This window comes from Pararge aegeria, chromosome 9 (assembly GCF_905163445.1).
Source record: "Pararge aegeria chromosome 9, ilParAegt1.1, whole genome shotgun sequence".
Classification (NCBI taxonomy): Eukaryota; Metazoa; Arthropoda; class Insecta; order Lepidoptera; family Nymphalidae; genus Pararge; species Pararge aegeria.
In genome coordinates this window covers 1,963,185-1,990,839 of record NC_053188.1, presented here as the reverse complement: position 1 = coordinate 1,990,839, position 27,655 = coordinate 1,963,185, and the positions used below count along the sequence as shown (strand labels likewise).

The following is a 27,655-nucleotide window of genomic DNA, read 5'->3' as shown; positions in this document are numbered from 1 at the left end:
TCTGAAATGCTCTAATTTGACAGAAGTACAATATTTTTGGACCTGTCAATTTAGTTAACACTTCAATCTTGTTAACTTTTCTATATTGTAAACAATCTTTTCATTACTTTTCAGTGTAAAGTATGTATTAAAAATAAACAATATAAAAATGAATAAAAACTGTTAGTTTTTATTCATTTATATAATGAGGTTTTCTTTTTGTGGATGTGTTTTTGTTATTTTCTTAACAATTTAAAATATATACTCGTACTTCAGGTTTAAGTGTGAGAAAAAATGCTTTACATTTTTACAAGTAAAAAAATAAAAAAAATACTTTAGTTCAGTTGTAAATACAACAGATTACAGAATTGGCACCGTCGAATTGTAAAAAGAATGGTGGGTAACCGCGACATCTCTGTTATTAAGTAACATTACACTATCGGTTGCCAACCGCCGAAGCGTTCTTCGAGCTGTTTCGCGACCGCTAAGCAAAGTCTGTCTTGATATGGAGCGGCGATCACCTGCAAAGGAAATAATCATTATCATCATTCATCATTCATCATCGGCCTTTGCTGGAATACCATCAGGGTTTAGCATGGGAATAGGGCCTGAGCCCTTGCCAAGTGGGAATCGGTAGATTTCACACGCTTTTGAGGACATTATGGAGAACTGGAGGAAACCAAGGTATTTTGTGAGTTTTATTGCTGGGGATTTGTGCGTCCCAACGATGGGTGTTTATGAACTCAATTGCTGGGTGTTTGTAAGCTTTATTGCTGGGGGTTTGTGAGTCCAATTGCTGGTAGTTCGTGAGGCGCATTAATGAGTTTATGTGAGTCCCATTTCTCAGTATTTGTGCGCCCTATTGCTGGGCGTTTATGATGGATGTTCGAGAGTCGTATTGTTAAAACTATTTTGCTGGGATACCCAGTTGTTGGTCCAATAGCAGAGTGCGTCCCAATGTTGGGTGTTTATGAGCACTATTGCTGGGCGTTCGAAAGCATTATTGCTGTATGTTTGTGAGTCCTATTGATGGGTGTCTGTGAGTCCTATTGATGGGTGTATACGAGTCCTTTTGCTAGGTGTATGCAAAATCCCATTATTGGGTGTTCGTGAGCCGCATTGCTGGGTTTATGTGAGGCCCAATAAATGAATTGATACAATTTTTTTGTACACCACATAAAAATACAGGAAAAATTATAAAAAAACACTAGTTTACACCAAGTATACAATTAGGTGCCTTATCGCTACATAGCGATCTCTTCCAGGCAACCGATGGCGTAAAACACTGCTCAGGACGAGAGGTAGGTGGTGCATATTTATATATACGGAAACGGCTGGACCGATTTCAATGAAACTTTCAGGGAATCTCCGGGTTGACCTGGCGAGTAATTCTGTAAAGTTTGGTGACGATCGGAGCACTCCTATTTTTGAACTGTCAAACTGTCAAATACATCTTTTATTTACTATGATGATATTCTATTGTTGGTTGTACACGGGTGTAGATAATGATCTTCACCCGCTTGAGAACAGAATAGAAGAGAATTTATACGGAGATAAATAAATGATTTAATATATTATGAGACTTAAATTAAAAATTTAATGATGTAATTTTATTGTTTAAATAAAATAAAGCAAAATCTAGCCCGGCGATGCGGGCTGGGTACGCTAGTATATATATATATTCTGGGTGTTCGTGTGTGCCATGGCTGGGTGTTCGTGATGGTGAGCCGATGGCTGGGTGTCGCCACGCACCTGTATGGCCACGGGCAGGCCGCGGTGCAGGCCCATGGGCACCACGGTGGCGGGGAAGCCCAGCACGTTGAACAGCATGGAGTACATGACGCCGGACGCGCGCAGGAACACCTGGTGGTGGTAGTGCGCCAGCGAGCTGTGCACGGGGTACAGCAGCACGCCGTCTGTGCCCAGCTTCTCCTGCGGACAGGCGGGCCCGATGAGCTCGGTGTTCGAGGAGGAAAAACTACTTTGCGAGTCGCCATCACTTTTTTACACGCTTTATATAAGCTTCACCTGTATGTATGCATGTAACCGACCCCTTTGAGCTCAATTTTGTCCTACTTTGAACGATCAGATTTCGTTAAAACTTTGTAGACATATCGAGGACAGATGACAATACACTAATTTGAGCAGATTATTCCAATTTTCAATATAAAAAATGAGTTTTTATTTAGTTTTTTCGAACTATTAATTACAATTACTACAGCGCCATCTAGACCCAAATGTAAAAAACCTATAGCGTTACCAACAGATGGCGTTCGCGTATCTGCAGCTCCACAGAAAACATTAAGCTACTACATAATTATTATTATTCACTTAATTTGAGAGATAAATTCATAAATGATGACAGATAATGACAGATTTAACGGCCGACTGGAGCAGTGGGCAGCGACCCTGCTTTCTGAGTCCTAGGCCGTGGGTTCGATTCCCACAACTGGAAAATGTTTGTGTGATGAACATAAATGTTTTTCAGCGTCTGTTTATCTGTATATTATAAATATTTATGTGTATTATAATCATAAAAATATTTAACAGCTATCTTAGTACCCATAAGACAAGCTACGCTTACTTTGGGGCTAGATGGCGATGTGCCGCGTAGTTGTGTGTGTAGTTTTTAGCCAATACATATTTGAAAATTTAATGTATGTTCACAAAATATTTTTGTGAACATACATTAAATTTGTTGTACAAATGTTTTTTTTTTTAATTATTTCTGTAAATGTGTTTATTTGTATTTTGTTTTTGTGTGTGCAATAAAGAATTTATTATTATTATTATTATTATTAAAATATATCTAAAATGAATGATGAGAAAATGTGACTGCAATAATTTGAACATTAGAAGCAAAAACGGCTAAGTTCGTTGTGGGCTTCTTCTTAGAGCTTAAAGCGCGTTTGGAACCCTCGTAGCTTTAGTTTTAAGTTGACGAATTTATTTATCGCCATCAACTCACTCCTATGTCATATTTTACATGTTACATACACATCAAAAGTGCCATCTATGTGCCTATTTGAATAAAGAAATATTTGACTTTGACTTTGACATACCATTTAGCAGATGACAGTAATTATTGTACCTCTTAATGTTCTAAGCGTTTACCATAAAATGTGAAAAATTATATGAGGGTTCTGTATGTTCTTAATTCTGTGTTCCATATAAATTTTTTTGGTCACACCATCACTTGTTTTTCTCGCCCAAGGAGGGTTGACTGATAGAAAATGCTTTAGCATTATGCCGGCATATTGAAAGCCGATTTCTGATTGATCAATGAAGAGAGTAATGGTTGTAATGCATAGGTAAGTAATGGGTTTTCAATTTTCATTGTTAAGGTTATTATTATGCTTTATTTTATGGAATTACTGCTGCGACGATAGGACCGACTGCGAGAACTTTGATCGCCATATTGAAGTTTACCGGGGACTAATCTTTTGTAACCGTTAATTTCTGTATCGTTAAGTAAAACATAAAAAAAAAAAAATATGTTCATAAATTTGGTTCATGTATGACATATTAAAACATCCGTATAGAAAAAAAAATTATCCTGTATATATAGCTTCGATGTCGGAACGTACCATCATGATGTTCTTCAAGCGGCGCGCGCGCTCGCGGTAGTACGCCAGGCGGTGTTGCGGTATGAATAGTAGCTTGTCGCTCAACAGCGCGAAACCCAGTGCCTGTAGCGAGCGCGAGCCGTTGCCGTTGAAGTACTTCATTATCTCCATCAGCAGGTTCTTCTCGTGCTGCGAGTCACCACAAACAACGTGTTTAAGTTTCGAAGTGGGAAAATGGCGGATGCGGATTTTCCGCATTTTTCTTTCGGAAAATTGTAGCATTTTACTATCTAGGGTATGTTTCATGATATAAATAACATTAAAAGTTTGAATACACATATTGCAGTTGAGAAAAGCAATACTACATTTATCTATATTGAGATCAGAAGTGGGATCAATTTTTAAAGCCTATCCCACTTCTGATCGTGTGATTTTTACACAACACAAGTTTACCGTCTAAGCTCTCAAAAGCCCTGTGCACGGCTGTGGGAAACGTCCCACTGCTGAACACAGACAATAAAGATAATAAAGTGGTACTGACAGATAGGTTTAGTCGTCTAACATCTGGAGGACTTACTTTAGGGTCGAGCGGGTCTTGCAGCATATTGGGGATGTCTTTCATCGCGAAGAACACTGACACTGACATCTCCACAGATTCTTCTAATTCCGTGAATTTCTCCTATGAATATAAAATTAAATTAAATTTAAAAAAGTCTCCTACCATTCTTCTCCTACTCTCTAATTATATATTTATATGTATTTAAAAGAATTTCAGTGCGTGTGCTTCGAATTTCCCGATAGATTTGAATATATCTTTTGTTTGATGATGAATGAATGAATGAATGAATATACTTTTATTGCACACCACAAAAAGTACATAAAAATAGAAAAAACTATAACAAAACAATGTGTTCAATTTGGTGGCCTTATCGCTTTATAGCGATTTCATCCAGACAACCAATGACGAAGAAAACAGAAAATAGGTAGGTGGAGCATATATACATAAAACCTTAAAAATATAAAAAGGATGGAATGGAAGGAATAGTGGACGTTCTTTAGATGGTACGAAGTTTAAAGTAAACTATAAATAATTTATACATTATCTTCAAATGTTTGCAATTTTCCAAATAAACTAGATTGTTTATCTTCCTCTTACACAAAGATTTTTTCGGTATGTTTATTCAAATTCATTTATTCTTTATTCATTTAGAACTATTTGCAGCATTTATACACATACAACGTGTAAATGAAAACCGAAATAATACTTCACAGGGTTCAGAGGTACATTATGTACTGTCTCTGAGACTTATCTGTGAAACCGAAAATCTAATAGTTTTTAAGTAAACCAATGCCATAGTTTCCACTGAAAGAAATCAGATACAAGTGACAGGAGCTAACATCACATGCAAAATTTAAATCACTCCTGTCACTTTATTAAGTACGCGTCGCGTGGCGTAATAACTGTGCGCATGTCGGTCTTTTATCTCTAATAGGGTTGTCATATGTAAACACTTAGAAAGTTTTAAATTGGTTTGTATGTAAAAATAAATGTGCTTCTTCTGATTTAATATTTTCACAGAGTGATTTCTTATAAAATATACATATGCATCCTACAATATTATTTCTTAATTCTGTTACACATTGTATGTTTACATAAACAGTTGATGGTGATAATTTCGTTCGCCAACGTTCGTTTATGACTACCATATTTCCTAACAGGTTAGCTCGCTACTATTTTAGACCGCATCAGTTACAACCAGGTGAGATTGCAGCTTGGGGCTAACTTGAAAAAAAAAATAGAAGGTGGCGTGCACTTCATACATGCACAAAAGCACTGCTTACCCTATAATTGATATAATAACTTTTGTAAGAGGAGGATTTTTGCCATATATGCAATTTTTCTGCGGTATGCATACCCTGGTAAGATACATAATCTGAACTTATTATGTCGTACGAACTAAACTTACATCGCACAAAGTAGCGCCACATTTGCTGTGCAGATAGTCGGTCGCTTTGAGAACGGCTTCTTTAATGGCTGGATGTACGCTCAGAAGCGCTATCGACTTTGTGGCTTCAGTCATATGGTATATCTGGAACAAAACACTTTATCATACAGTAGCTCGGAAACTGAACGTACATTTGAAGGAAATGTACTTTTTCGGTGTGAAAGTTAATTCAAGTTCAAAAATTATTTGTTCATGTAGGCCTCACACTTATGAAGCGTTGAAGCGAACATATATATATGTTAACATAATTGTAAGGGGATGGTGATAACTTCGTTCGCTAACTTAAAGCTAAAGTCAGTCTAAGAAGAGCCCACAACAAACTTAGCCGGGTATTTTTTTTTGTTATCACCATCTCACAGTAAATTAATATTAAGCTATGAAGTTAGAGCAATTCACACAAAAGCTTTTTTGTCGTTTAAGTAATCCTTGACATTATAATATAATTTTTCTGTAAGCTCGCGTTTTATTTAAACTTTGAACTTATTGAGAGACATCTCAAAGATTTCATTCGGTAATTTGATTTTTTTTTTTTTTTTATTTATTACATTAGTTATATTATAGCGTAAATTATCCCAAATGTAACAAAATATATATAAAGCTATATTTAGTATTTCAATTCGCGAAACGTCTGAAATTTATTTTGGTTACATAGTTGTACCACCACTTGCCGGCCGATTGGCGCCGTGGGCAGCGACCCTGCTTTCTGAGTGCAGGGCCTTGAGTTCGATTCCCACAACTGGAAAATGTTTATGTGATGAACATAGATGTTTTTCAGTGTCTGGGTGTTTATCTCTATATTTCAAAAGTCATCTTAGTACCCATAACACAAGCTACGCATACTTTGGGGCCAGTTATATTTAATTATCATTTATTTATTACTTGTTATCAGCAAAAAATATAATAGAAATATGTAATTGCTATGTGATACTTATGATTATATATATCTTTAATTTGTGACGGCATATAACATATCTGTGTTGCACAACGCAATTATACTTACAAAATTTATCAAAACGACCTCTAAGGGTTAAAACTTACCCTCAACTGGTCGACGGCGACAGGTCTGTGCAGCTCGAGCCTGTACCCCTCCTGTGCCGCCATGACGGACAGCATTAGGGGTAAGTCCTCTGCGTAGCGCGTCATAGGACCTACTGTTAGGAACTTCGGGTAGTTTTCGTCGGTGAGCGTGGGTACGTGGCCTTCGATAGATATTATACCTGGAATATCAAATGAAAATATCATTAGAATTTTTTGTCAGTACAAAAATAAATAATTTATTAGGATCCTAAACAAGGAAAGTCTCTCTTAGTAGCTTTTTCCTTCCTAAGATTCGAACGTGTGCTTTTATATGGATGTTGTAAGAAAAATATATGTAATGCGCCATTTTGTGGCCATCTTAGAATTAAAAAAATGTCATAGTGAATAGTATTCCTCTAGTCAAGCTTATTTCATTTGATACACATATTAAGGGTCTGCAAAAAAAAAATTATTCATAAAAATATTCATCAGTCATCTTAGTACCCATAACACAAGCTACGCTTACTTTGGGGCTAGATGGCGATGTGTGTATTGTAGTAGTATTATTATTAATCTGTGGCAGTGGTCATCGTGGACCGATTCTTATCAAACACATGAACACGTGGCGGTGGCTATCTTGGACCGATTTTTTTTAAGCATATCTATAAGGACACTCTCGACTACCTTTCAAAATAGAAACAAAATGTAAATCGGTTCATCAGTTCCGGAGATGCGATGCAAGAGTAAGACTGACACACAGACACGTCAAACTTATAACACTCCGTCTTTTTTGCGTAGGGGCTAAAAAGGCACTTTTAATGTTTTTAAAGCGTAGTTAACTTTTTCTAAGTTATATGCGTGTTAAGATAGTCCGACACGAGTGTTTTTCAAAATGATGCAAAAGTTTCTCGCGATGATATAACATACTTTGAAGTAAATATAGGGTAGGAGCCTCGACGACATATTTTATTGGTATTATAATCAGAAGTGGGATCAATTTTTTAAGCTACCAACATAATTTTAGCAAGGAGGATAAAAACACGTTTGTTTTTATAATACCTTTTTCACCTTCAACCCTTCGCTTTGTTAAGATTATTACAGCTACCATGCAAGTTGTTGTGGGGTAGTTTGGGGCACTGTAATTTTTTTTGCGCGTAAACAAAAATTAGGAAAACTTTCATGGTATGAGGAGATGAGTAGTTAGGAGGGCAATTTCGGAAGCAGAACAGAACAACGACTTACCGGGTGTTGGTTTGTGTCCAAAAACCCCACAAAACGCAGCCGGGATTCGGATAGAGCCCGCGATGTCTGAGGAAACTGACAGGGCGGATGCGCCACTAGCCAGAAGAGCAGCCTGCAAAATAAAAAAAATTAGAAGATATAAGCGGGTGTTTCTTTGCGAACGGCCATCTTTAGGTTGACGATTCAAGGAAGTGGAAAAGCATCGCCTATAAACAGGGCATGTGTTCTACAAAGCGCCGCTGTGTCTATGGACCTGTGTAGGTGTTACCTCATGCACCTGTAATTACATCGGCAACCACGCCTTTCAGACCGCAATACACCAATGCTGCTAAGCGGCAGAAATGGCATGGCGGTAGCACTTCTCCAGACGAGCTCTCCCTTAAAAACTACTAAAATATTAAAAAAAAGTGTCTGTACTTATGTACACGCGTTATAAGTAATACTTCTGTGGCGTAGCAAGATAAAAATCTTTTCAAAAATGTTATCTTTCGCCTTATTCTACGTTTGTAGACAAAACGCAACTAACAATACTTGGTTCCTTGGCAAATTACGTCGTTCCAAATTTTGTCCCTCAAACAAATTCGAAGTGTAACTCTCTCCATAGCACTTGAAGTTTAAAGCTTAACCTCGCTGTCAGTGTCCACATCACTAAAACTCTACGCATAAAGTAACTTTCTATTTTATTCCATTTAATGTATAATAAAGAAAACTTTTAATGCAAATTTGCGTTAAGTTTTAACTTGCCATTTTTTTCTGTGAAGGAAATTTTAGTTAATTGTTTTACATCGGCTAACCATTCAGTCGGAAAAATGGTCAAGAATAATAGATATTCAAACATTTTATTAGTTTTTTTTTCATCGATCGAGCACGAATAAACGCCCAGATAAAATTGCAGTCAAGAGCTGACCCGTAGTGGAGAAACAAAAAGCAAATAAACTGCATTAGACGGATGCAACTTAGTGCACACGCCACTTGACCTTCGGTCGAGTTCAGTGTGTTGACAGTTCACGTTATACGTAAAGCTACACGCGCACTTTAGTGATTTCACAATAAACAAAGGTGTAACGACTGGCGGCGATATACTACCGTCGTGCTTATACCTGCCGCAAAGCAGCATTGTTGCAATACTGTATTCAAGTCTAAAGGGTGTGGTTGCCGTTGTAACGCACACACTCATACACACACAAACATATACAGTGTGTATGAGTTTGAATAAGTGAGGGAATGTATATCACATACATTCCCTCACTCATTAAAAACTTCGAATTTAAGATTAGCATGTTGCATGTATAAGGAATACATTGATTATTGTTTTTTATCCCATTTAATTTTGATTTATATTTTAACTACGTATGCATTTGAATTTTTTGAAGTTATACTTCTTGTGGGGCGTTAGAGAAAAATAATGAGACCCACTCAGTCAAAAAAAACCGACACCCTGAAGTTAGCTATAAGGTTTGACAGTAAACACTTGTCAAAGTCTGTGGGCTCATTCCGGTGATTTAATTGTACAAAAATCTCAAATTTTAATGTTGAGTGAAGCTTGGTTGTCCGATAATGAGTCTATTATTAGTATTCCAAATTTACTTATGTTTATTATTTAATTGTGCAGAAATATTTTTTTTTGTGGTATGTAATTACTCTTAAAAAAATAATATTGTTGAACTAGAACTTTTTATAAAAAATTTGAAACTGAAATTCTGGAAGTCGGTTAAAAATAAAAATATCATCCCGCGAATTTATCCAAATTCTATTCACCGGCTGGACTTCCCAGGCCTAAGGCTTAAGCGGTGAACAGCATACTTCATGCGTTTATCTCAATCTGATAAATCTCATTCAAATCAGTTTAGCGGTTCCCAGTACTGATTAAGTAACACAAATCTGCATTTTTTTTCACATTTATAATTGTTTTTGTGTGAAGTGTGATGTTATAGAGATTCCATTAAATTGCCTAGATCTTAAGAGCAAGAATCGAATTTTATATGAGAACGTTGCAAAATAAAAAGCTACCTAAAATGCAACTTGACCGCTTTTCTGTTGAGAAAATTTTAGTGAACATTGGACATTTAGTTATATTAACCATATAGTACAAATTTGACCAAAAGCAAAGACCAGATTTTTTATGTCAAAGTCAAAGTCAAAAATATCTTTATTCAAGTAGGCCCGGCCCATAGGTGGCACTTTTGATGCGTACATAAGAATAACACGGTAGTGAGATGATGGCGATAACCACATTCGTAAACTTAAAAATAAAGCTACGAAGGTTCCAAACGCGTCTAAGAAGAAGCCCACAACAAACTTAGCCTTATGCTATTAAGAACTCATAGATCTGGGTATAGTGAGCGAAACGTAATTGTCTATTACATTGTTTGTTTTAATTTAATACTCAATATGCTAAGCAAAGATGGTCGTTCAGCAAATATTGGCTGATCGAGCGAAGGAAGGTATCTGTGTTTACTTTGCTGAATTTAAACTTTATTTGTCTGAATGTCAGCACCTATAACTTATCGCTCACTATACCTAAGACGTAGTTTATTTAACGTACAACGTAGTGTTTTTAATCCTTATTGCACTTTACTCAAGATGATGTACTCAGCATTTGTTTTTCCGAAATCCGGTTAAAATAACTTACCTATCTAAGTATTATTAAATCTATGAGTTCTTAACAGCATAAAAAACCTATGATGCTATGTTTTTTTTTTATTTGGTTATTTGTCCCAATGTTCTTCAGTAAAATTTTCACAACAGAAAAGCGGTTACGTAGCTTTTTGGGTCGCTTTTTATTTTGCAACGTTTGCAAATGTACACCACTACACAGTTAGGAAAATAAAGGACGAATAGTGAGGACCACAAAGACTGGAGTAGAATACAAAAGGCGGCCTTATCGCTTAAAAGCGATCTCTTCCAGGCAACCTTAGGATTAGGACAACAATAGAGAGAACAAAAAAATAAAATTATATATACATGAAATAAATATAAAAATAATAAACTAACATATACATTATGATAAGCTATACTATTGAATAGTTAGAAAAAAAAAATCAGTTGTCTTATTGCGCAAGGTAATAAGTTTTAACTGCTTTTTAAACATATAAAGGGATTTTGTCTGTCATATGTTCGTACGAGAGCATTCCACAGTTCGATAGCTTGTACTTCTTAAATAAAGCTACTAAGCGATAAGGCCGCCCTTTGTATCCTACTTTTTAAGTTTATTTTTGTTGTGTCCAATGTTTTTTTTCTATTTGTGGTGTACAAATAAAGTGTATAAATAAACAAATAAATAAATAAAATCCGAATCTGGAACGGGAACTGTTTAACTGATTTGAATGAGATTTGTCGAACGGATATGACTATTTCGAGATAAACGCAGCCAGTCCAGCCCGTGAACGGAATTAGCACTGTATAAATTCGCGGGATGAAAATATGTAATTTGAACCGACTTTAGATTTTAGCACGAAGTCACAAATTGTACATGTTTATAACGTGACAAATTGTACGTGTTTATAACGTCACAAATTGTACGTGTTTATAACGTCAAAAATTGTACGTCTTTATAACGGCACAAATTGTACGTGTTTATAACGTCACAAATTGTACGTGTTTATAACGTCAAAAATTGTACGTGTTTATAACGTCACAAATTGTACGTTTTTATAAGGTCACAAATTGTACGTGTTTATAACGTCACAAATTGTACGTGTTTATAACGTCACAAATTGTACGTGTTTATAACGTCAAAAATTGTACGTGTTTATAACGTCACAAATTGTACGTTTTTATAAGGTCACAAATTGTACGTGTTTATAACGTCACAAATTGTACGTGTTTATAACGTCACAAATTGTACGTGTTTATAACGGCAGTGTGGCGGCACTCACCTCTCCGCCCGAGGAGCCGCCGGGCGTGGCGCTGAGGCGGTAGGGGTTGCACGTGGCGCCGCGCAGCAGGTTGCTGGTCTCCCAGCCCAGGCACAGCTCGGGCGTGTTGGACACCAGCAGCGGGATGGCGCCCGCCGCCGTCACCAGCCGCACCGCGCCGCCGTCCTCCTGCGCCAGCCTGCCCTGGTGCTCCAGGCAGCCCACCGAGTTCGACATCGCTGCCGGTCGAGGGAATTCTCATTTTGAAATGCGACTAAACGCATAAAGCCAATGAGTATGCCAACACTCAGCAATGTACGTTATACTAAGTGGATACATCAATGAGTATGCCACTCAGCAATGTTAGTTATATTAAGTGTATGCACCAATGAGTGTGCAAACACTCAGCAATGTACGTTAGACTAAACGCATAAAGCCAATGAGTATGCCAATACTCAGCAATGTACGTTATACTAAGTGGATACACCAATGTGTATGCCAACACTCGGCAATGTACGTTATACTAAGCGGATACACCAATGAGTATGCGAACACTCAGCAATGTATGTAACACTAAGAGTTATGCATTTTTAGTTTTCGATATCATCATATCAACCCATTACAGACCCACTACAGGGCACGGGTCTCCTCCCACAATGAGAAGTGTTTAGGCCGCAGTCCACCAATCCACAACAAGTTTTTGATATGACATTTGCATACTTTGTGGTACACACACAGAATTTACATACAGAATATATAAAAACCGTGTATACGACTAACATTCAAGAATCAAGTACCACTGCACTCTACTAGTAGTGTTTCTCAAACAGACGGTTAGTAAAATTTTTCAGTTGACAGTTATTATTCTACATGTAATGTTCTAAACCTTTCACATACATGGGAAAATAGTTTTTAGACACAATGCACTGCAATAACGGCTAAATGGCTAACAGGTTAGCCCGTTACCATCCTTGACTGCATCTTCCCTTAGCATAGTAGTTTACCTTTAAATGGTTTTGCATACTCTGTGTAATGTACTCGTATATATTATAAATGAATGTAAGTTTGTTTGTTACGCTTTCACGCAAAAACTACTGAACCGATCGTCATGAAACTTTGGAAACATATTCTTGGAGGTAATAGAAGTAATATAGGATACTTTTTATCCCGAAATTAACCTCAGTTCCTTTGGGAGAGGTAATGAAAAAGTTTCACGATTTTACACAAGGACTATATAAAAAATGATAGAAATGTCAACCTTTAGCATATATATCGAAACTAACAATGCGATTTCGACTCGTCCTACAACGATTACTATTATTTGTAAGTGATAGGATTAGCTGAGACTGGTCGGACAGTTCTTTTCAGATATTGTTTATGCGAATAGATTTTTTTTTTTATATTAGAATACACAACTTAAAAATTTCAGTACAACTCCTACAACTAAATTTAATGTCCATGTGTCTCAAACAGCTAGTAAATAAATAAATCACACCAGAACAAATCAAAACCAGCGGGTGAGATTCTTGTCTAACGTGTAGAGGATGGAGATCAACGATTATCTTACATCTGAGGGAGCAGCTTTCCTTGACGGTGAAAGGGACTCCTAGCAAGGGCTTGGTGACCATCAGCTCATCTATCGAGCCCTTCATTCGCACCTCCTGCAGCATCAGGTCGACCTCGATCGCGCGAGCGACCGCTGCGCAGAATATCTCCTGCACCACTGCGTTGATGAGCGGGTTCACTTCTTTGATTCGAGCTATGAAACTCCTCACCACCTCTTCACTGGTCAACTGTAAACAAAAATCAATTTCAGTTTATCGCTGCCCTTTCAAAAGATAACTTACTAGATATTGCCCGCGACTTCGTTCGCATTGAAATTCGACATGTATTATCGCATAGTGGTAGTTCAAGGTTCAGAGAATACCTTGCCTATATTAAGAATAACAAATAAGGAACGTATTTTTTTTTTTAGGCTATGTACTATTCCAGACTAATATCCATCGAAGCTGTGATAGCCCAGTGGGTAGCAATTCGACTTTACTTTTGGGGTGCCGAGTTCGAATCCCAGCACGCAAAGTTATGAGCGTTCTAATTAATTAAATATCACTTGCTTCGACAGTGAAGGAAAATATCGTGAGGAAACCTGCATGCCTGATAGATCTATAATGTTCTAAAAAAAGTGTAAAGTCCACCAATCCATACTGGGCCAGCATGGTGAACTACTGCCTTTACGCCTTTTCAATGTGAGTAGACCAGTGCCCTGTAGTAGCCTATATCTGTGGTAAATTTCATACATATCTGTTCAGCCCTTCTGGCGTGATTGAGTAATAATACATTTGATTACCTTTTTGACGTAATGGTAAGCGGTATGGCCTTATATATAAGTGGGAGGGTTCGATTCCCGACAAGGACAGTTTTGGGAGATTTACATAATTTCTGAATTTTCTCTGGTTTGATTCGTGGCTAAAATATATAGGTATCGCAAACCGTACCTTCCCACTGCGGATCGCAGCGGCAAGCTCCGAAGCGCTCTGCAGCAGCACTGTGTTCCTGATGGGCGGCACTCGGAGGTGGTCCTGCTTGCGCCATCGCAGCCAGAACAGAGGCGCCAGTATGAAGTTGAGCACCCTCAGCACCACGCCGACTATCCGGACGCCTACTTCCATTCTGCAACAAGTTACCCAAATTTAAAAAAAAATGCACGTATAAAAATTAAAATAAAATAATTATGCCGCAATATCTTATTTTAAGCCCCCCGTGCAAAAACAATAGGGTTTTATAAGTTTGACGTGTCTGTTTGTGCATCTGCCTATGGCATCGTAACTCCCGAGCGGATGAACCGATTTTAATTTTGTTAGTTTTCTTAGAAGGTAAATCAGTAAATTAGTGTTTTAATATTGTTTGTTGAAAATCGGTCCAAGATGGCTGCCGCCACAAAATTGTGGATTACCTACTTACATATATTTTCAGAACTTCCTCAATATTTATTCCCATAAAAAGGCCACGTCAAGTCACTTACTAACTTAATTTTCTATAATAAATTAATACACTTCGCCATTACACTAAACTAAATTCAATTTTACTAATTTCTACTCATTCAATGTATTCGTCTTTAAATTGATTGGCATTACTTAATATATAAGAAGCTAATTTAGTTTTGAATACATTGAATGAGTTTAATTTTTTTATAGGTATAGGTATTTTATTATAAAATTTGGCGCCTTCGTAAGGTTTTTTTTTTACCATAATTTGTTCTATTTCTACGGTAAGGAAACTGGCTCGACAAGTTTTATTTATCTTTTTTGTGAAAGTGATATTACTGTGGATTGTTTTGTTTATTGATTTTCTAATAAAGATGCACGTGCTATAATTGATGCATGTTCATTATTTTAGTACCACTATAGATTTTATATCTATTTTATATATATTATTCTTTATATTACAACACTATTATACACTATGACAAATTTCAAATCCAAGATGGCAGCCACCACAACATGGCTATTTTCATTTAATTTTTCAACTACTGCAATATCTAGACGAGAAGAATAATGGACGCTATGTTTAAAGGGAATAAATAATATTAACTAACGAAATAAATACCTACTAAAAACTTGAAAATATGTTTTTTGTCTGATCAATGCTCTAGATTGATGAGGAAAGTGGAGTGATGACTGGAACCGACAAAACATCACGGTTCGACCCTTAGGAGTCTAGCAATAGAGGTAATAGGGCAAGCGGGCGCTGCAATGCGGTGGATCAAAGTATATTGTGTAAAATAGCAGGCAAAAATTTGTATCGGAAACTTATCAAACGTACGCGGACAAAATCGCGGGGTTACATAGTATTTTATATCAAAATACGGCAAGGTCACTTTCAAAGCCTTCCAATTATATCGGAAAACAATTAAATTCGCTGCATAATCTCTTATCAATTCCAATATTTCGATTTAAATCTTCAATTTATCTGGGATTAACAAAACAAAGATGTGAAAATATTTGTCTTCCATTTTCTGTGGAGGTCATTCAAGTACACTCTATCATAAATTATCAATTTTTAGGTATTTATTATATAATCTCTGTTGCATATACTTATTTATTTGTGAAAAAGTAGTAGCTTTGCCCGCGACTGTCTTTGACCCTCGCTAGTTTAGGTTGTAAGGGACCGCTAGTATGTTATATGTATGAATGAATTGGTCGTTTAATGGTATTAAAGAGATAGATAAGAATGTTCCCGAGTTTTGTAAAACCTTTAGGTAGGTAACTATTTCTATGGATTTAGGTGCAACTTAATAAACACAAAGCATGCGTGCGTTGCTGCAGAAGGATGCCTTGGACGTGTTCAGACTGATTAATACTTAAATTATCCTAAATTGTGGCAATTACCTCACCCGTTGTAGACACTGCCAACAAACTGGCAAAACATAATGTTACGTTTTTTATTGCACTACAAGTTAGCCCTAGACTGCTATCTGATCTGGTGGTAGTTAAAGTTGAAGTCTAAAATGGTGGCGGGTTAAACTGTTAGGTTGTATGGCATGGTTTCTACGCGACATCGTGCCGGAACGCTAAATCGCTTAGCGGTAAGTCTTTGTCGGACAACAGCCCCGACCGAAGCCTCCAACCAGGCCAGAACAGAGCAAATTCAGAAATCATAAGCTCCCAAATTGCCCCTGCCTGAAAACGAACCAGGGACCTCCAACTAAAAACAAACTCCAACGCTCACCGCCTGGTCCATCGGTTCTGCGAGCTATGTTCCCCGCCCATTGCCACTTCAGCTTCGCGACTCGCTGAGCTACTCGTATGTCGGTAACTCTAGTTATTTTACGGATCTCCTCATTTCTGATTTTGGATTTGAATAGAGATATCCCTAGCATGGCTCTCTCTCTCCATCGCCCGCTGAGTGACTCTCGAGTCTGAGCTTTCTTATGAATACCACAGTAAGCGACCACGTTTCAGATCTGTCATCACTGGCAACACGCACTGTTCGAAGACTTTAGTCTTCAGGCATTGAGGGATTTTGGACGAAAAGATGGCACGAAGTATTCCGAACGCTCCCTCTCCGAGCATGAATTTTGGAGAAAGAGTTAAACAGCCGTATCCAACGGCTGTTTAACTCTTTCTCGCAATTCATCATCGTCATTTCAACCAATTGACGTCCACTGCTGGTGTCTTTAGTAGGGAGTTGTTCCATTATCCACGGTCCTGGGCCGCTTGCCTCCAGCGGCTAGTCTGATGTCATCTGTCCACCTCGTTGGGGGCCGACCTACGCTGTGATTACCGGTGCAGGGTCGCCATTCCAGCACCTTAAGACCCCAACATCCATTGGTTCTCCGAGCTATGTGTCCTGGCCATTGCCACACTGTCTCGAAATTGGACCTACCTAAATGGATCGTGTGGAATATAATAATGGAGCTATTATAAACTGACGTGCCCGCGCATAATCGGCTTGAAGCCGTACGCGCGCGATTAGGACCTTGAATGTGCTCATCCCGCACTATTGCCCGTCTTAGAACAACTAAGAATTAACTTATAAATTGCAAACTGACTAAATACGTCATTGAATAGGCTATATGTTGGCCAGGTAAGACACTAGGTCTAGTGGGAGGCTACAGCCGTGGCTAATTACCACCCTATTGACTAAGACGTGCCGCTTAGCCTTTTAGCGTTCCGGTACGATGTCGCGTAAAAACAAATTAAGGGTATTAACAGCGTAGCCCATCACCATCTTACACTGCATTACCTGCTGGTAATGCAGTCTAAGTTGGCTTGCAGGTGTGAGTTTGCAGTCAAGGGCTGGTTTTAAGTGGAATATAAAAAAAAAACACCCTTAAGAGTGATCAAGAAAGGCTGGCAGAGAAGAGAGGTAACGGATAGTCAAGAGTGCCACGACCGCGACCGCACTGTCCACAGCGAACCGACTAATAAGAAGTTGTCACACCTCGTTGGTCTAGTGGTGAGCTTGTTCAACTACGAATCACGCGGTTCCGAGTTCGATAACCGGGTTGAGCCACTAATTGGGGTTTGTTTACCGTGAAATTAGTTGTGTTTACCCCGTGGCTCAGAGTTCACGGTCGCAGGTTGGAACAATAACATATTGTGATAATGTTAATGTTAAAGCCCACCAGATTGCATTGGAGCAGCATGGTGGGTCTATGCTTTAAAGCTCTCTTTCCTTTGGAAGACGAGGCCTATGTCTGGTAGTAGGACGGCAATGATAAATACTGGAATTAGAAATTGTATGGCAACGACTAAGCTAAACAGGTACTATAGTAGCTATATTAAACCTAGTGGTTAATCAGTAACTAGCCACGGCCGAAACCTCCCACCAGACGGGTTTGAAAAAAAAAAAGAAAATATGAATTCCCAAATTGCACCTGTTGGGGAAACTACTGCTCCCGTCGTCAACAATTACTGGCCCGAGCGTAGGCACATGGGGAGACAAGTTTCAAGACATTGTTACAGTAGTAGCCATAGAAGTCTGGAATTAACAACATTTCACACGCAGATTAATGGAAGTTTTTTAATTGGAGCTAGAAATTATAAACATTTTCTGAACCTTCTCTGATCCTTCTCTGATATGATACTTGTAAGACGCACAATTAATATACTAAAATGAAAAATTTAATTAAATTACCTTGCTTTATATAAAAGGGAATACGAAGTATATGATCTAGGTACACCAAGTAATTTTCAACATTTAACTTGGCACCGACTTAAAAAGATTGTAGAAAATATTTATTTCTTGCTTTATAGTTGTTTAACAAAGTCGCTTTTTAAAAATTTTCATTTTCACGTATTGTAAATAATGAAAAATTTGAGTTTTAAAATTATTTGTATCACAAATATATAGGTTACAAGAAAATCGAGTTTCTAAAAAATTTTTAGCATTGGAAAAGCAGAGTGATGAGAATTCAACAAAACGAATTTTACGAATGGAATTCTTTATTTATTTATTTATTTATTGAAAACTTTTAACTTAAACTAATTTACATCTTTAATTTCTAAAAATTTTTTTTTTATAAAGTAAAGTAAATATAACTATTGATATATACTCGTATATAAAACAAAATGCGTACTTCGCATCTTATATTGATTAGTATGTAATAAATGTATGTAATGGTGCAATTTAAAATCTACTGTCCCTTATTTAGGTAAAAACCAGTATATCAGGCGACAGGAATCGAAGTCTAATTCAAATTTTAAAAGTAATTCATAAAATGAGTTTCTTACAAGCATTTGTTTAATATGTTACTATCGTTAAGCTCACTGTTACCAAGACTTTTATTACGAATGAAGTGTTATTTTCCCAGATTCATGCAAACTGCTGATTTTGTAAATAGTTCGAGAAGTAGAGGAACCGCTAATTCATTTTTTTCTTAATAACTTCATTAGTAAGTAAAGTTTACGTTCTTTATGTAATTAATGGTTATGGTTAAAATATCCGTTTTTATAACTCGATTCTTCCATAAGGGATTGCATGCGGGATCGCTTAGCAACATGATTTTGTTTTTTAATCAAGTGCAACGGCTTTATCTTATCTCAATGTATATCGATTAAGCTTATAAGCTATTTTTAGTTACCAAAATTTTTTCTTCATTGACCAAAAAAAATCACAAAACCACAACCTCTTTTTTTTAAGCAGGCAAACGACCAAGTGGGTCACCTGATGTTAAGTGATCACCGCCGCCCATAAACATCTGCAGCACCAGAGGAGCCACCGATGCGTTGCCGGCTTTTAAGGAGTTTGTTTATCCGCCCCTTGAATAACCCTAGATTGTATTTTGGAGGGAACACATCGGATGGGCCAACACATCTCTTATAATATATGTTTAAAAAAGAATATCTCCCATCTTTAAAACTGCAGCTATTAAACGTTATCACAAGATTTAATATTTCTAAATATAAAAAAACAACTTACTTGTGTTATTAGAAGAGAAGAATGACGGAAACAAACAAGTTTTTGAAAAAAGAATTTAAGGACTGTATAAAAACTTCAAAAACTAAACTTCAGTCTGTAAAGATTATTTAAAAAAAAAATCACAATTTGTTTGCAAATTGCTGAATAAAGTACGTTCACAACAATAAACAAAAATTTACCGAATCGTTAACACGGTTATTTATATTAAAGTTTATAATCGAAGTTAAGAAAATGCGTTTTCAATAGCGAGCTCGTAACGAAAAGGTATCCAAGCGGAGATGTGAAATACACGACCGATCGCACCGATGTTACCCGGCTGACTGACTTTCCCTACTTGCGTTGTTGCATTATAAGCTTTTCAGCCGTTCAACCTTTCAAACGTAGCTTTCATCCAAACAGCAGCGGTACCTCTTTCCTTGAAGGACAATGCTACACGCGACGTTTTCTTTCGCCAACCTAGCTGACCAAGAGGTCCGATATATTATGAACATTTTTAGACAAACCTTCATTGAATCAATCAATCAATTAAAAATTCTTTATTGCACACAAGAAATAAATAAAAGAGAACAAAGGTACAAGTCATTTCAATTTATGTAACAAAGGCGGTCTTATCACTTATAATGATTTCTTCCAGGCAACTATTATGAGGAATTGAACTCACATATGAATCCTTATAGCGGTGCGCAAAACTCTAGGAATATATATACATATTAATAATTACAAAAAAGTACATATATAAAATAAATAAAATCAACTATATGGTAAAATAAATACTACTAAAACTATCCCTACTAATCCCTACTTAATATTATAAATGTGAATGTAAGTTTGTTTGTTAAGCTTTCACGCGAAAACTACTGAGACGATCTTCATGAAACTTTTTATACATATTCTTGGAGGTATTAGAAATATTATAGTATACTTTTGATGAAAAAAAAAATTACGAAAGATAAAAAAATGTTTGTGAAAAAATATAAAATCTCATATTCTATGACTAGAGGTGTAGACTATGTAGCAGTACGCTGCCTAGCAAAATTACGCGGGCGAAGCCGCAGGGCATATCTAGTACATAATAATGTTAACGGTACAGAAAGTAAATGTGGAATATAATAATCATACTTCCAGTGTTAGATTAATTACGTTTTTAGACGACTCTTAAAAATATTATGTGATTTAGCGTAACGAATGTCACATTGAACTTTTTATTAAACTTGTAACTAATTGATGGCTTTTTTTAATACCAAGTTAAGTTAGCCCTGCCCTGACTGCAATCTCACCTGCTGCTAAGTGATGATGAAGCTTGAGGTCACCCATAAAGTAATGGCGTGCATGGAGGGTACACAGGGTTTGCAGATGATATAAAATAAGGAAAATCTCCTGTATAAGTATAAAAACTTTAGGGTAGGCTTTTTACAACTCTTACAATGCCTATCCTTATGTTTTTTATAACCCTGGAGATTTTTTTAAAGATTATATCGTCTGCCCGCTTAATGCATACCCTGTATGCACGCCACTGCCATAAAAAGTAAGTGAGATATGATGTCCCGTGTTCGATTCCCGGTACGGACAATTTGGGAATTTTAATTTCTGATTTTCTCCGGTCTGGTCTAGTGGGAGGCTTACCCTAGGACGTACCGCTTAACGATTTAGTGTTCCGGTACGATGTCGCGTTAAAAAGAGTTTAATAAGTTAGCCCGCTACCGTCTTAGATCATCACTAAAACCAGACGAGATTTCAATTAGGGGCTAACTTCTAGTCTTTATATATATATTTCTTGTGTGCGTGTGTATGTCACTGAACTCCTCCTAAACGGCCGGACCGATTTGAATGAATTTTTCGGTGTGCGTTTGGGTGGCACCCTGGATGGTTTAGATTCACAAATCAGCCCGACAGATGGCGCTGGGGTCCGCTAGTGGTATATAAAAAAATATTAAGCATGCGAGCTATAAACATGTATAATGTCTCTTAAAAGTGTTGCTCAATGGTTTCTACTGGCTAGGAAATGTTTTATCTGGAAAACTGGAATAGAACAAAGTTTCGCTACCACCTGAGCTAATCTAAATAGAATAGTTTGTATTGTGTCGGCGTAACAGCCTCGTTCATCTAGTTGTTAGCATGTTCGGCAAGGAATCATAAGGCCTGGGTTCGATTCCCGGGTTGAGCCCTTTTAGTATTGACTTTTTCTGACAAGATATTCTCAGTACCAGAGTCATTACCAAAGTTACAACTATTTATTGACATCCTCTATTTTCGTTCCTTAGGGAGCACGTATAACCATTAGTTTCGGTAGAGCATTAGCGTATAATCATTAAAACCCACCAAACCCGCATTAGAGCAGCGTGGTGGGTCTAAGCTCTAAAACCCGGTCATGAGAGAGGAGGCCTGTGCAGAGCAGTAGGATACAGATGATGAGTTGCGTCTTTACCCGCCTCAATTCCATAACGCATATATTTAATGGCAAATCTTTCGCGGTATTCTCGTAATTAGCTGTGGCCGAAGATTCCGACTTTATTCTTTTTTCACTAAAAGTTACATCTTGACTCCAAGTCTCACCTGGTGGTAAGTGATGATGAAGCCTAAAGTGGTAGCGGGCTAACCTGTTAGTGAGTAGTCATACCCCTAATAGGTTTCTACGCGAAATCGCACCGGAACACTAAATCGCTTAGCGGCACGTCTTTGTCCAGACCAGACCAATTCACACCCAAGCTTTTCTACCGTTTAAGTAATCCTTGACAACGTAGATTTTTTTTTGTTTTTAAATATAAACTTTGAACTTATTGAGAGACATCTCGAAGATTTCATTCGGTAATTTTTTATCAAATAATATACAATTGCCCTTGAATGAATACTATGTATAAGATTTGTCCGCTCACAATCCAAGATTCGTTTTCGCATATCAAACTCTATACTGTCAAGCCAAAGTATATTGGACCTTATTGTTTTAGAGTTTTAGAGTTTTAGAATCGCAAATCCCTTACTTCTTGGTTTTTAAATAATGTTCAACAAAAAGCCCTAGCTGAAGAATTTCAGGCAAATTTCAGCTTTAGAATAATGAGCATAAGATGCATTTTACTCTGAATTTGAAGTAATTCGATACTCGAAATCGCCTCCTCGATTGCGAGCGAGCCAATCTTGTAAGGGTGCAGGATGATTCAGAGAGGTCACTGAACCAGTACTTTTTAAATTTTCACCATCATTTTGAAAATAATATCAACGATCTTAAACCTTAACCCCACCTTAAAAGGATATTTTAATAATTACAATGCCAGATAAATAATACCAGAGATGAATAAATGAATGTGACATTTACTCCTTAACTCGGCGCGGAAGCTTTATTAAGGAAACGCGTGCGTACGCGCAAGTACGAAAATATAGTATTAATTACACTATAAGCCTATTACGTAAATGTTTACGCGGTTATCAGAAAAATGTATCGTAATGACGTCATTTTCGAGCTTTTTTCTTTTTTTAATTTAAGTTAACTAACTATTTATTACGTCATTTGTAATTATTATTATAAAAACAGGAAGAAAGTTGAGTATAAATACAATTATAAATTTAGTACACTTATACGATCCCTGTGGCGAAATGGTAATATTGTGGAAAAATTGGAGAACCAAGGTTCGATTTCTTAAGGGCCACTTTGGGAATATATGTCAGAAGACTTCATAGCTATGTACAAATTTACCGTTAGATTATGATGAAAAAAATACAGGTTGGTTGTGAGTTTCTTAGACCAGGGATCGTGTGGAACCCACCTAGCTTTAGTTTTAATTGTAGGTATACAAAAACATGATAACAGCATGCTATTAGAATAATTAACAAAAAGCACATAGGATACAAGGGGGGTTTACGTCTATAAGTAACGTACCGGTACGCGGTTCATATTATAGAAAAATTCTAATATAATATTACGAATTACTTAAACGATAAAAAAAGTTTGGGTGTGTAATTGCTTTAATTGACTGTGAGTTGGTGAATTTTGTTGAGAGCTCTTCGTAGACCAGGTGCGTTTGGAACTCTCGTAGCTTTAGGATTGCGTTGGCGAACGTAGTTATCACGTCACCAATATGTATCTATCCGACATCCCAACCCTCTCATAGTTGCGGCTTCTTTTTACTCACCCAACCTTAGCGCCACTTTCAACAAGAGGAGTTAGGCCTCCTCTTGTTGAACCTGCACGACCCTGACGATCAGATTACTACTGACAATGCTCCCTATCAGAACACACAATCAACAGCGTCTTCGCCGGCAAAGACGAGGTCCCCGACTTCTAGCGTAAACCGGACGTGGGCTCGCACCACGTTCTCGGAAGCGTGCGGATTAATCACCGTCCGTAACCCTTTCACTCCAATCGTCGCCTGAGTCGAGGTTCGGCCTCACATGAGGCGCCCTCAGGCCGACGATCCCTTCGCTTCTTCGAGCCCTAGGGTTCAAACTCTTCCTGGCAGAGCCCCATTCCGAGGCTCGCCAACAAGCCCGCGTTACGCTGTTAAAATCATTAGGGTTAATCAGCTACACACAATCCGAAAAAAAAAACAAATATGTAGACATAATTTATGCATGAACGCTTTATAAGTGCCTGTGATAAAGATAAGAATTTTTTGAATCTGAATTTAGCACGTTCGTGAAACCGAGAGGAACAGCTAGTAGTCGAAATAATAGGAATTTGATCAATTCAATTGTAGGTTATCTATACAAGTAAATATGATACAAGTATCTGTATACGTATTTCGAAATATCTGCATCTAACAGTGCTCATACTGCTATTTGAACTAAAGTAAATCTTCACCGTTATAAATCCTCACAGTTTGGTTTTATTTAGAAACTCATAATCCTTTTGATGAAACATAACACAGCGGCGGAGATATCACTTAGCTTGCGCGTAACGTACAACAAAAAAAATACATTGTAATTTAGAACCTTCTCGAATTTTAAAGTACATTTAAAAAGAAGAATTATTAATAACAAACAAAACTTAAAAAGAAAAAAATAAAAAACAAACTTACAAAATAAACACCCACAACTGGACCCATGGAGTGAATCCTGTGTTAGAAAAAAAAAACAAAATTGAAAATGAAAAAAAAAAATAGAGCGCAATGCATTCAATATTGCGAACGCTTAAGATTAATGGCAGTGTGTAATGTCGTAAAAAACTTGCTAAAAACTACCTGATTTTTCTAGTGGTTCTTGCTCAATTACGGAAGGTTCCGAGTTAAATTCCTCGGTCAGGTCCATTCCCAAGCAATGGGGAAACCATTGTTATAACTAAAATGTAATAAACTTATGAAATTACTGTTAAAGTCTGGCGGCATCCCACAGTGGAGCAAGTGAGTAAGGTTTTAGCTCAAATTTCTGTTATGAGGGGAGGTCTGTGAACAGCTGTAGCATAGAGGATGATGATGATGAATATTAAAGTATTAATACTAAAGACACAATAAGCTTTACTACATAATTTTATAATTTCTTACTTATTACACAAACAAAAATCAGCACTGGGCCAGCGTGACGGATTTCGGTCTTAACCCCTTCTTATTGTGGGAGGAGACCCATGCCTTGTAGTGGGCCGGTAATACTTGATGATGATGACACAAACAAACCAAGAACAAAGAACCCCTAAAAATATCACTGTACTTTTGTCTGCATTTTAATCTATATACTGTCATACTAGACCTTTATCCATCCTATAATATAAACCTATTTAGTGAAGGTTACATGTATGTTTTGCAAAGGATTTAGTCCATTATTATTGAGGATTACGATGGTAAATAAACCTATAAAATTTCCTCTTACCAGACATTGATATCACATCTCCATTCAATAGGCAATTTGATAAGCAAAATTATAAAGCCCTGTGTAATGTATCTATATATATTATAAGGAATATTATTTTTTTCTTTATAAAATCGCTGGTACAACCAATAAATAAATAAATAGGTGACTTAAAGACTAAATGATGTTTTTACTTACATTTTTGAGTAGTATGTGCCTGAAAAGAATAACACATTTTTTTAAATGATTAAGCATAAACAGAATGAATGAGTACTTCGAGAAAAACTTAGTGAATCACTCAAATACATATATAAATTTGCTCTTCAGAAGTAGAAGTAAAAAGGATAGTTTGAACACAGATTACACAAAAAACATTAGTGATAATTATTTTATTCACAAGATTTTAGGTACTTTTGGATAGTCTAGTAATATTTAAATCTATAAAACCATTAAAAAAAATTGTTGTTTAGAAATATGTAGTTAAGCTGCCTTAGGACACACACGGTAATTATTAAAATTTTCTGTAATCTGCATTTTGCTTCTTCTAGAGACAAACTGCCAGAAATCAGTTTTTGGGTTTTATAAATTTGTTTTGTAGGTATCACTTTCATCATAATTCATCATTATCAATGGATCAACTAGTAGCATTAGGTAGGTGACTGGTTATGGCAAGATAGGGGTGGTTGTAAATACTAGTTCATAAAATAGCCTAAAAATACATAGTCTCTAAACTTTTTGGCCGCCCTGACGCCCTACGCTTGCACGTAGTTTAGGGCGGCAAAAAATATTGGAGACTATTGTATGATGTCTCTACAGTAGCCTGTAGGTAGGTAACCTGTTAAGACATTTTTGTATCCACAGCAAAATGTCAATGGTTCAATGAACTCCGAAAGGTGAAAATTAATCGATTATTCCTACCTGAGGGTGGACTTCTGCGCAAATATCAGGACAACCAATGGTAAACTTAATCAAACACGATATTATTACTAAATATGCTAAGGCTCAATTGTTTTAGTCCCTTCTCTACATGTATCACTGTAATTAAAATACATAAACACTTCTTTCGCGTAAATTACCGAAAAAAACATACACTTGCAACTTGCAGTTTGCACAGTGCACTTGACATTTGAATTTTGACAGTCGAAATGACATTGACATTATTTATCCTTGACTTTGACGGCTTTGAAGTTTGCCATTGACATAGCACGGGTGAAGTTGATCGCTCACAGGCACGAATCAACAATGTGTTGAACATTTTAGTAAGTATTTATATATGTATTATAGGTATATCTTCATAAACCATGTTGATTAATGGAAACTTACAGTAAACATTGCAATATTTCATTGCTAAGTAATAAAACTGATTACATTGTCGTTACTCATAACATTAGTAAACCTGTATATTTATAAGAGCCGATTGGCGTGACACGCTTGATTTATTTTGTAAAATCTGTCATTTGTTTTTAGATAACTAACTAAGTCAATTAGAAGACTATCTAAATATATGCAAGATCACACCTGTGGAATGTGAAAATAAATGCATCAAAATACTTAGGATAATAATTTTTAAATTTTTTGCAAATATTTATAAAACTTGACGCAATGACGTATTTGTGTAGTGATCCAAACGTTATGCAAAAAAGCATTTGAATCGGCCTATTCGTCTAAAAGTTGTTGCGATAGGAGATAAATAATATATGGTGAGGTTTTATAAAATAAGAGGCAAATTTGTGAGAAACATTTTATTTGCAGTTGTAAAAACTGTACAAATCTTAACAAACTTATAAATTATCATCTATTATGGACCTTCGCATGGCACTGCTGACGACAAAAGCCACATATAACGTCGCGCATAGACTACTAAGAAATTCATATTCAATTCCTACAAACATCAGTCGTTTAAATCTTTTTAATTTTGACCAAAGGTAGTCTAAGAAAATAATGATCTTATGGCTTTTGACTTCATTTTTGCTTTTTTTAAGAACTTTCACTCACTGCTACACTGCGTTCAAAGAGTATACAACTAAAATATAATTGGGAGTGTTCGATTATAATTTGCAATTGATAATTCAATCTTTTCTTATTTCTAAATATGGTAATGAAAAGATGATTATGTATTTACACACCCAAAAGCACCATTTTTGACACAAATGTTCGTATGGGTATAGTAACATGATCGGTTTCTCCGGATATGGGGACATTTTTCAATTTTTTTTATTTTCGATCTAATACCTCGTTTAAAAATTATTTTTCATTTTATTTTAGGGATATATTTTTTTTTAAATGTAAAATG

General features: G+C 36.6%; 1 protein-coding gene across 3 annotated transcripts; it reads right to left on the bottom strand.

The window, feature by feature from the left end:
- Positions 1-312: 312 nt before the first annotated feature.
- On the bottom strand, positions 313-26,461 carry LOC120626319 (fatty-acid amide hydrolase 2-A-like). Of its 3 annotated transcripts, XM_039893795.1 has the most exons (12): positions 26,281-26,461; positions 25,561-25,579; positions 14,163-14,337; positions 13,235-13,460; positions 11,689-11,906; positions 7,811-7,922; positions 6,590-6,768; positions 5,513-5,635; positions 4,123-4,224; positions 3,567-3,734; positions 1,732-1,911; positions 313-500 (listed from the first exon to the last, which is right to left on the bottom strand). In XM_039893795.1, exons 3-12 carry the CDS (start codon positions 14,334-14,336, stop codon positions 411-413), a joined length of 1,572 nt encoding a protein of 523 aa, XP_039749729.1. In that variant the 5' UTR covers position 14,337; positions 25,561-25,579; positions 26,281-26,461; the 3' UTR covers positions 313-410. The 3 variants fall into 3 exon arrangements, with proteins under 3 accessions (XP_039749729.1, XP_039749732.1, XP_039749731.1); XM_039893798.1 differs by lacking the exon at positions 25,561-25,579; XM_039893797.1 differs by lacking the exons at positions 25,561-25,579; positions 26,281-26,461 and adding an exon at positions 19,591-19,629.
- Between the last annotated feature and the right edge of the window lie 1,194 nt (positions 26,462-27,655).

Coding starts and splice junctions, on each gene's coding strand:
- LOC120626319 (XM_039893795.1), bottom strand. CDS start 14,336: ATGGAAGTAGGCGTCCGGATAGTCGGCGTGGTGCTGAGGGTGCTCAAC. Junction 4,225..5,512: donor GTGGCGCTACTTTGTGCGAT/GTAAGTTTAGTT, acceptor TTATATTCATAG/GAGAAATTCACGGAATTAGA. Junction 1,912..3,566: donor GCTTGAAGAACATCATGATG/GTACGTTCCGAC, acceptor GCCTGTCCGCAG/GAGAAGCTGGGCACAGACGG.